General features: G+C 28.6%; 1 protein-coding gene across 2 annotated transcripts; it reads left to right on the top strand.

Moving 5' to 3' along the window:
* Positions 1 to 6052: 6052 nt before the first annotated feature.
* LOC137809621 (putative SNAP25 homologous protein SNAP30) lies at positions 6053 to 9487 on the top strand. 2 transcript variants are annotated; one of them, XM_068610729.1, is made up of 6 exons: positions 6053 to 6180; positions 7190 to 7619; positions 8142 to 8235; positions 8339 to 8469; positions 8566 to 8663; positions 9254 to 9487. In XM_068610729.1, the coding sequence occupies exons 2-6, from the start codon at positions 7197 to 7199 to the stop codon at positions 9351 to 9353; spliced, it is 846 nt and encodes a 281-aa protein (XP_068466830.1). In that variant the 5' UTR covers positions 6053 to 6180; positions 7190 to 7196; the 3' UTR covers positions 9354 to 9487. The 2 variants fall into 2 exon arrangements, with proteins under 2 accessions (XP_068466830.1, XP_068466829.1); XM_068610728.1 differs by having other exon boundaries at positions 8339 to 8663.
* The last annotated feature ends 1657 nt before the right edge of the window (positions 9488 to 11144 follow it).

Raw genomic sequence — 11144 nt, 5'->3', positions numbered from 1 at the left:
CAATCATGAATCTGTCTACCCTGCACAAACCCATATTGATTTGGAGAAATAATTCTAGCAGCCACAATAGCAAGCCTATTCGCCAATATTTTGGAGATGATCTTAAATTTGAAATTAACAATAGCAATTGGTCTGAAATTTTTAACATAATTCGCATCCGGAGTCTTAGGAATTAGAGAAACCACATTACTATTCATTCCAGGAAGAATTCATTTTTGTTTAAAAAATTGTTGAACAACTTTACAAACATTCATCCCAATAATCTCCCAACAAGAATGATAAAAAACACACCAAAATCGTCTGAACCAGAAGCACTATTACCATTAAGATTAAAAATTGACCTTTTGATTTCCAAATAATCCGAGCATTTAGTCAACATAATATTCTCCTCAGAAGAAAACATTTCAGGGATATAGGAACCAATAAAATCCTCCTTGCTACTAGTATTCGAACCATTAGAGTTAGACTCAGCATAAAAATTTCTATAAAAATCCAAAATATGATCCTCAATGAGTTTAGAATCCGCAACAGCACCATTATCAATTTGTAATCTATGAATCTCACTAGAATTAATAACCCTTTTAATCATAGCATAGAATAAAGTAGTGTTTCAATCCCCATCTTTAAAACAGAGCATCTTGGCCCTAATAAGATATGAATTTTAAATTGGTTCACTTTTTAGCCTTTGTTACTACATTTTTGTTTTGTTTTTTCTTTTTCTTTTTTGTTATCCCATATTTCATCTCTCTCACTCCAAGTTCATACATCCTGTTGTTTCATATTTGTTTACATCGTTGTGACATTATTCGCACAACAAGCCTTCATTACTACAACACAACAATTTGCATTGTTGCCTCTACAACTCCTTCATAACGCCCTTGCAAGTTTTCCTTCATTAATGTCTCATATATAGTGTTTGTGTTGAACCAATTGGTGTTCAATGTTTTGAAGAATCCAAATCCTTTGAAGGATGTTGAAGCCTCTGCTTTGCTTGTTGTTGCTGTGCTGGTTTAAGCTTTGTTCTGGGGTAGTTTAATGTTGTAATCCACCCTTAGATTGAATCTCAAGCAATTAGCATCTCAATCTTTATCAAAGTAAAATGTTTTTCAAACTAAGTTGAAACAACCGATTGTTTTGTCGAAACAACCGATTGTTTACACTTAGGTGTTTTGAGAAAGTTTGAAAACTGTTTTTGAATGGTTAAAACTGTTAAGTAACAAAACAACCGATTGATTCGAGGAAACAACCGATTGTTTGTTTTGTAACCATAACAGAAAAACTTTTTTCTTTGACTGAGCTTTAAATGCTTTAACTGAATATGCTCCAGTCATTAAATGCTTTGACCAATCTATTTTAAATGCAATTAAGAGTTTGTTAAGATTTGATAACAAACTATATCTTTGTATAAATTCAGAAAAACTGTTTTTAAGGAAAAAGAATCTTGAGACAAAGTTTTGACTAAGAGTTTTTCAAAGAGTTCTGAGATTGCTTAAGAGTTTAGAGATTGATCAAGGTGCTGGAATAGAATTCTACTTGTATTGATTTCAGATATTCATTTGTAACAAGTGTAATCTTTGTAAACTGCTGAACAATTTGTTTGTGTGTTTTGCTGAGATTGGTTGTGTGTTCTTGAGGTGCTCAAGATCAGCAATCTTAGTGTTGGCCAAGGAGAGTGTGTTTCTTAAGGTTTTCAAGGTCATTCTCTTGGTTGTGGTGTAAGTGATCAAGTGGTGATTGCTTAGTGGTTATCCTCAGGGTTTCTGAGAAGACTGGATGTAGCTCTAGTTTGGAGTGAACCAGTATAAACAACTGTGTACAATCTCTCTATCTCTAACTCTTTAATTTCAGTTTGTTTGTTGTTTGCTGGTATAAACAACCGATTGTTTTTTCTAGTACTACAGTTTTTGCTTGCTGTTTTGGCTAACTGAATTGCTGAATCAATTGGTTTCTGAAATAAATTCATTCTAGCTTTGAAAAGTTTGCGAAAACTCCTTTAAACAATTCACCTCCCCTCTAGTTTAAAGCCATCTTTTCTAACAGTTTGCACCTATCAAATTTTGTCCTCCATGTCGTCACAAATCTCCTCCATCGTGTACAGTAACATAACAATCATCTTCCTCTAGATCATGTTTTTCCATTACAACAATTCACTTTGTCAACGTGAAGCAAACTTCCTCATCAAATTCTAGATCAATAATTTTCGCTACATCAATTTCCACATTTGTTTTTGCACGAATTAACATATTACATCGATTATTATTTATAACTGAAGTAATAAGTCGTTTCCAACGCTTTCTATTTTATTTTAATTGAGGGTTGTAACATCAGTCAACATTCATAATGGTTATAATATTTTTCCATACTACATTGGTTTTTCAATCAATATAGAACATATCCCATCTTTTACATCAGTGTTATAACTAATGTAGAAGATATAAAATAATAGATGTTAAAAAATATTTAATAGTGTCCCCTTGTTTTTTCCTCTTTATATTTAGAGATTTTTTTTTAACTTGTATATTTTTACAGTAATTAATTCTTTATTATTCTAAATACTAGAGTTTTGATGTTGATGTTTTTACAGTATTAATCTTGTTGTTTGCTTTAAATGTATTATATATATATATATATATGTAAAATGTTAAAAGGAGTAAATGTATGAAGATATATATACATTGCATGAAACTCTTATCCGTTATTGTAGTCTTTTTAATCTTATGTGTAAAAAGAAAGTAGGCATTTATGCAAAGTAATACGAATAGTTTGTTTGTTTTAGTTATTGCCATTAATTGCGATGTAACTCAATTAGCTTATAGATTTCTAACATTAATATGAAATCGAAATAGTGGTGTAAATATGTTATACCTTTTATAATGGTTATTAAATTATCAAAACAAAAATTAATGGTTTTGTCATATGCATACATGATTTTAGTAGTGCTAAGATCCTTTCTTATTTTCTTTTCTTTTTCTTTCTCTAAATCTTCCATTCCTTATTTCTTGTAGAGGAGCATGCATGGCATTTTTACTAACATGTGATCTACAAAACAAATGAAATGACAGCTTCTATGCTTCCAAGCATAATATTAAAATGATAGAGTAAGTTATTTCTATTGTAAAGAGTACTTACAAAATTTGCTACTCCCAAATTATCTTATATTTTTCAAGAAGCACTCCTAAATTCTTCAACCTTGAGAGACAAAATTAGTTTATGTAAGATGATTAAAAGATACAACATTTACAAAATAAAAGGAGAAACAAGTTATTTAAAAGTACAGAGAGAGAAAAAAACCAAAGAGGAAAAAAGGAGGAAAAAAAGGGTAAAGTGTTGATATGGAGTAAAACATATCAAGAATTTGTTCGTATAAAAACTAAATAGTAAAGACTTGATACTATAAGAACTAAAATGTAAAAAAGTGCAAGTATGAAAGTTAAAAACAAAATATAAACTCATTAATAGTGTCATCACATTAGTACCTTCTGACAATAAAACTAAAACAAATAATTTTTAGATATAAAGACTAAATCATGAACATTATATAGGTATATAAATCGAATCAATGATTAAACCTACTATATAATTATTTTTTTGATGAAAAAACTTAGTTGATAAGTCTTTTAATTACAACTTATTTTCTAATCCACATTCAAACTCAAAAAAAGTTTAAATTCTATTTTTACTCAAACTACATTAATTTCGTGAATTACTTTCGGAATTGAAGAGACCATTATAATAGTAGATTTCTTTTTATATAAAAAAAATGTATTTATATTCTTCCGAAAATCAAAAGATGATATTTCGTTCTAAATAGAATTAATGAAGCTGCTGGGAACAAGATATCCCTTTGGTTAAAATACTAAAATGTATTATGATGTTTTTATTTTTCTCCTTATTATAATGCTTTTGTATAAATCACGTCAAATTTATTCTAAATAGTTTTTGTTGTTTGTGTAAATCTTTATGTGGCCCATATTTGATCTAGGTCCAACCCATAACCAGTATAAAATGGGCTATTTCTTTTTGCACCACATAGTTTTTTTCTATACCACTATGGGTTGTGGAAAAGAAAAAACTGCCCCTTGTTAATGGTTACCCCTTTTTGTCGGTGTCACCTCCTTATCTGTGTTGTATTTCTGGATTCTAGTAACATGCTTCTGTAATGTGTTTGAATTGCACAATCTAAAAAAAAATTTTCCAAAAAATAATTTTAGAAAATTTTTCTTTTATGAAAAATGACTTTTAAATCTGAAAGTGATTTTCTAATATAAAAAATTATTTTTGATTATATAATCTAAAATAAAATATTAATTTCTAAATTTACACAATCTAAAAAGTAAAAAATGATTTTCAAATTATTATTCTAATTTTATAGTATGAATTTTTAAGTTTTGGATTGTATAATTTTAATGTTTTCGAATTCAACAATCCGAAAAAAAATTTAAACCAAAGAATAAAGTAGAGATTTTAATATTTATAGAAGTGTAGAAAAAGAAAGTATAGGGTGAAAAAAAAGTCCTTTAAAATTCGGTTACCTTAAGCTAGGATGAAGCCCATTTATATCTCATGATTATTTGACCTTATATCTTAAATAAAGATGTCATTAATTTTTTTTACAATGCAAATAAATGAATTTCTATTTTTTTAGTTTTCTTCCATATTAAAGGGATATATAAATAATTTTAATATATCTATTCTACGTAAATAATAATAATTATAATATTTAGAGTTGCTTTCTCATTAAGGTGTATGAGAAAATTCAAATAAATGTTTATTATTTTATTATACAGTTTTAGTTTATTTTTTAAAATTATTTAAAGACCATATATCAAATAAATAATTAGGTATAAAAGTAGAGCTGAATTCAAATACATTATTGATTAAATCATAAATTTATAATTGAATGATGGTGTAAAATTTCTTTATACTAATAGTATATACTGTATACTCATAATACTCTTTTGTTTATATCAATCATTTTTTTTTTGTCTAAACATCACCCATAGGTTAATAGTAATATATTTAAACATAAATAAGCTTGAGGTTTAGTCCCTTTTTTTTCAATTTTATAAATTAATCCTCTGATAGTTTTTTTGACAGATATTCTTTTTAAATACTTCAAAACATGCAAAAAAATATATATATTTTGATACAAAAACTATTGAACTCGTAGGTTTCTTTTATTCATATATTTTCTTTTGAATATTTTTATCCCCTGGAATTTACATTTACATTGTTACCGATAGTTAGCTATTGAAAATATATTTATCTATCAATCTTAAAGTATTTTCATCTTACAAAGTATTTTTCTTTAAAAAAAATTATATATAGTTGTTCAAATTATTAGGAAGAAAGACACCTTAAAATATAAGTCCCTCTATAAATCTATAATTATTCATAAAGATAATTCCTTTTTTTTTATATTCAGATTTTAGTTTCCAGTATACCATTTAATCTATATAAAACCCTTTTATTTATTTTTATTTTGTTTTATTCATTTTCAAATATTTCTCAAAACTTGTTGTCTGACTCTGAAGTTCTATTTTTAATTTTCAAATTCTCTATTCTCTCTCCCATCTAATTTGTTTTCTATTATGACTTCAAGTTCCTTCTAGATTAACTTTAAATATCTTAAATATGTTTTCAAATTTAAACAAAAAAAACTTAAATAATATGGTATATAAAAAAGTATTTATAATATATTAAATTTAGAATTAATATATAAAATAATAAAAATTATTACATCAATTAAATTAACTGAATAAAATAAAATAGTATATCATAAAAATCGTTTGTGTTTTTTAGTACAAAGGATTTCATCTTAATCTATAAATGATTGTAGAGTTTAATTTTAATACATAACTGGACTAAAAATAATTATACGGCGATCTAATTAAAAAAATTAAAGAAAAAAAAGGCTTTTAATCTTAATATTTTGAGTCAAAATTAATTTTAGCTTTGTAACAACTAAAATTGTCAAATGTTGTTTACGGTTGAAACAACGCGTGGGTCTCTGTTTTTCCGCGACACCTTTCATCGGTTTCTTATTTTTCAACGAAACGAACACAATTCTCAGTCTTTTCCATTCAGTTTCAACCATCCCCTGTTCCTCTTTAGTTCGCAAACCCATTGCCACATTTGGGTTTGTGTACCACTGTTGACCTTGTTGGCCTCAAAATTCAGGTACCCTTCTCACAATTTTTCAGCTTTCACAGATAATTTACTTGGTAAAAGCTTTGCTGCGTTCTGCATGATGGGTTTCTTTGATTGCATTTGTTTTAATTTGTGGTACTATTTCTGAAGCATTGCACTTTGATTCATGAAAGCACGGAATTTTATCTTAGTGTGGTGTGTTATTGGTTGTGTTACCTTCGCCAGCAAGTAAACTAGTGATTTTAGAAATTTAGGACATGTTATGTGTGAGTATCTTTCTGGTTTTTGAGACGGTTTTCTACAACCATTTTACGTTATTCAACAATCAATTTCTCATCCAAAATCTATGGAGTTTTGAAAATTATTTCCAAAAATAGGTGTTTTAAAAAACAAAAATAGAAATAGCTACCATTTACTTTATCACCTTTTTTCTTCCATGTACATCTTGTTCAACATCTTCCCCAATTCCACATTTTGTCTATGTCCATTGCCTAAACAACATTGTTTAGTTGAATTTTGAAAATCTCAAGTAGTCTTTGCAAATTTTGCAAATAGAAAATCAAACATAAGCTTAGATGCAGGAGTTCATTGTCGACTCTTTTTTTTTACCTTAGTTGCTAAAAGCATTCTTTTTGTAGCAGTGATCGTGGGTTATCTGGGCATGCACCAAAATGTCTTGGCTAGTTTTTATATTTTTATTTTTCTGAATTTGAATGTTTATGCTTCTGTTTATCTTTAGTAAGTATCTATTTGTGGTTCATATTTCTTACAGCACTTAGTAAATCAGTCTTAGTAGTTTTGAAAGAGCCATTCCATGTAATAGTGTAAAAGTAATGCTGTATGTTAATGTATTTAATTAGAATGTACAAATAGTATAACAATTTTTTAGAGTGCCTTCTATTTGTGCATTATCATACTAATGGTGATTTCTAATTAATTGAATGTGTTAAAGTCTTTTGACTTGTGTATCAAAATTAAACACTATGTTGATTACTTAATTTACTTTTTCTGTTTCTATGCTGTTGGATTGTGCTAGCAGGTGAAAAATGTTTGGGTTTAGAAAAGCAGCGCCACCACCAACTGAAGCGGATAAGGAGACAACCCTTACTGCAGAAAAAAGAACAGTTTCAGAACCTGTCCTCCCAGTTCAAAAATCCAAAGGAAACTATTTCGATGAAGATGATGATGATTGGGGGAGGAAGCCTTCCTCCACTGCATCAAAAGACAAAGACAGGTACAAGAATGGTTTCCGTGACTCTGGGGGGCTAGAGAACCAAAGTGTTCAGGAGCTGGAAAACTATGCAGTGTACAAGTCTGAGGAGACAACAAAGAGTGTCGACAATTGTTTGAGGATTGCTGAGGACATCAGAGGGGAAGCCACAAAGACCCTTGAGATGTTGCACGAGCAGGGTGATCAGATAACCAGGACCCACAATATGGTTGTTGATACTGAGAAGGATTTGAGTAGGGTATGAGTATATCTGCTTTCATTTCTAAGTACAAAGTTTAGGTTATTTTTTTGTATCTCTAATAAGGCAGCATTTTGATAAATAACATTTTAATGGCCTTCACCATTTTCAACTTGGACAACTTAAATAATCTTTAATACAAACTTTTATTATGTGCATTGGTGAGATAAAAAAACCAATTGTGATTGGAGTATAATGCCCCTGCTGTTGCATTTTGATCATTCACGTAGAACATATAGGTTCCTTTGTTTGCTAATATTGTATACCTAAGCTATCAAGGTTCTGACTTATGGATATAGTTATTGTTTTGATATAGTTTTCATTACAATCTATCATGGTTGCATCAATTTTAAACCTAGATACTAGAGACAATATCAACAACAATCCGAATGAATTGAGACCCTTTGAAGAAGGGGTAAGAGTATAAAAAATGAAAAGAAAATGAAAGCTATGATTTCGTTTTTGTTTATATAACTCTAATGTGGTATTTATAGTTCCAAAAACTTAAATTGTGATCTTCAGGGTGAAAAACTCTTAAACAATCTTGGGGGCATGTTCTCCAAACCCTGGAAGCCAAAGAAGACCAAGAATATCCAAGGCCCTGTAATCACACCAGGTTTATGTTCCTCATCCTTCACTTTTACAACTCAAATTTTGGTTATTTTCTTCCATAGGCCAGGCAACATACAATAATGTAATGGAATGTGGTATCTGAACAGAAAAGACGGGGAAAAAGGATATACATAATAAGGAAGATAGGGAGAAGTTGGGTTTAGCTCCTGTGCCTAAGGGACGCTCAGCCCCTACCACACCTCCTAATGAATCTGACAGTGCCTATCAGAAAGTGGATGTAAGTGCTTTGTTCTATGTAATGTTATGCCTATTAAGTATTGGTTTTTCTCAAGTAACCTTTTCTCTGTATTATCTCGTGGTGTTACTAAAACAGTATGAGAAAGCTAAACAAGACGATGCACTCTCGGATCTAAGTGACATCTTGGGTGATTTGAAGGGTATGGCAATTGGCATGGGATCTGAACTTGACAGGTAACTATTCTTACCAATATAGATTTCTGTTGCATTGTTTATTGTTGGTATTCATCATATTCTGCTTATGGAATGGAGCAACTGATAATCTTAACCATGAAGAATAAATGAACAAAATATTATGGAAACCGGATTCAGTGTAGTCAAACTTTCACATATTCATGCAGTGATAACCTCAAATTATAATACATAAGTGTGGTGCAAATATCATCTTATAAGTTGGTTTGTGAAGTTAAGTTAATCATTAAACCTACTTAGACTCACAATTTAAAGCATGTTTTAACTCTAATTTACTGAAACAAAATATAAACAGTGTGATCTTTCAAGAATAGTTAGATATATGAATGTATTATAGTCCTTCATACACTTTATTTATATATGCACATTTAAAATTTGAACAGTGTAATGTTCATCAGATAGTTTAAAATCGTTCAGTGTGTGAATGTGTGGGAAAATTTGACTAGAGTTGAATGCTGAAGAGTCATTGTCATGAAAAATTTGGATGTTGTAAATTACATATTTGTGAATAGTTGTGTTATCTGAGAGAACTATTTGATTCAGTAATGGTGAATGTACTGTGATAACTGCAGGCAAAACAAAGCTCTTGATCATCTTGGTGACGATGTTGATGAGATGAACTCTAGAGTCAAAGGTGCCAACCAGCGTGCACGCAAATTAGTAGATAAGTGAAGTGACAGATGATAGCCTCAAACTGTTCCTCAGTTTAAGTTATTCATTTATTGTTTGTTATCATTTTTTTTTTCAAATTTTCCTCATCACTGTGTTACTGAAAGCATTTGCCAAAGGATAGAGATTTTGTTCCAGTTTGGAATTGTTCTTTTTTACTTTCCAACAGCAGCAAAAAAGTTGGCGTTTAGAAAAATGAAGTATAATCTAGTTTGGGTGAATTATCCACAATGAGAAATTAAGGGATTGTTTAGCTTAAGAAAATGTTTTCGATTTTTACTGAGTTATTAAAACTTTACTTTATTGTTTGTTTTAAAAAGAACTATGTATGATGAAAGTAAATAATAAAACCGAGAAAAGTAAAATCTACTTTTTATTATTTTTTATACTAAGTTTTGAAAATAATAAATAAAATAATATTTCTATAATTAGAAACTAGCAAAAACACATAGGCGTACGAGTATTTACATTTACATTAAAATATATACATTTTTCTAACTTTTATAACTTTATTATTTTTATAGTTTTATTAGTTTTTATGAATAATTAATTAAAAAATAAAATATAATTTAATATATATAGTATTAAAAATTATATAACCGTTATTTTTAAAAAGATAAATTATTTAGCTATTTCGAAATAAAGAGAAACTATTTAATTAATTATTTTATTAAATAAGTAAATTATTTTTTATTTATTAAATGATAAAATTGCTCAATCACACCAAAAACAAAAGTTACCAAATGACATATCTACTTTATATAATGGATGTATATGATGGTATGGATGAATAATATATATATATATATATATATATATATGATTTTGTAAAAATAGTATTAAAAAGATTAAATAGTTGTTATTTTAAAAAAAAGTTATTTAGTTATTTTGAAATAAAGAAAAATTATTCAGTTATTTGTTTTATTCAATGAATAAATAAATTATTATTTTTATTTATTAAAAGATAAATTTATCCACTTAGAAGATGACAGTAAAAGAAATTATCAAATGCATAATGTATCCTCTTGTATAAATAAAAATACTTTCTCAAGACAAACCAAGGGTATTATGTGACTCTTTTATTCTTGTTAAACGTTTCTCCATCCATAGTAGTAAAACATTACTCTTTTTCTAAAAATAAGAATAAACGTATGCTGCTTTGCTTTTAGGTAATAAATGGCCTTACTATACTCATAAGTTAAAGGTCCAACATACTTATGACAAAAAAATAATTCTTTTAGTTTTTATTTGGATGGAATAAAGAAAAGTAAGAGACCAAAAGAAGAAGAAGAAAAAGAAAAGAAAAAAAGAGGAGAGAGAGTAGGAGTTTAGATTAGGAGAAAAAAGTAAGATAAATTTCTTTATTTTTTTTTTATAAAATTCATACTAAACTTTTAGTAGTATAAAACTTCACATTTTAACTAGATTAACACACTAAAAAAATTATTTTTAACGGGGACTGTATTTTGGAGTTTCCGACGGTTTTAAACCCCATTAAGTGTGTTACTCGCGGTTTGCTTTTTTCTGGAAGATCTAGCATCACTAATTGATTACTGGTGGTTTCTCTGAATTCCTGAAAAATAATCACTTTCCGACGGTCTTGAAACCACTGTTATTTTCGACGATTTGAACTCCCGTTATTCCCAGCGATTTGAAAACTCCCGTTATTGCCGACGGTTTGAAAACTCTCGTTACTTCTAGGAGGTGCATATATAAACAAGTAGGTGATAAAATGAAAAAAATATTGAATCAAAATAGTCCAACAATTTTCTCAGACCCTTTGTTCTTCTTCTA

This window comes from Phaseolus vulgaris, chromosome 2 (assembly GCF_000499845.2).
Source record: "Phaseolus vulgaris cultivar G19833 chromosome 2, P. vulgaris v2.0, whole genome shotgun sequence".
Taxonomy (NCBI): domain Eukaryota; kingdom Viridiplantae; phylum Streptophyta; class Magnoliopsida; order Fabales; family Fabaceae; genus Phaseolus; species Phaseolus vulgaris.
This window is presented reverse-complemented; position numbering and strand designations above follow the sequence as displayed.

Excerpts from the sequence above, each read along its gene's own strand:
- LOC137809621 (XM_068610728.1), top strand. The coding sequence starts at position 7,197 with ATGTTTGGGTTTAGAAAAGCAGCGCCACCACCAACTGAAGCGGATAAG. Across the intron at positions 8,236-8,338 it reads AGGCCCTGTAATCACACCAG|AAAAGACGGGGAAAAAGGAT; the intron begins GTTTATGTTCCT and ends GTATCTGAACAG. Across the intron at positions 8,664-9,253 it reads ATGGGATCTGAACTTGACAG|GCAAAACAAAGCTCTTGATC; the intron begins GTAACTATTCTT and ends TGATAACTGCAG.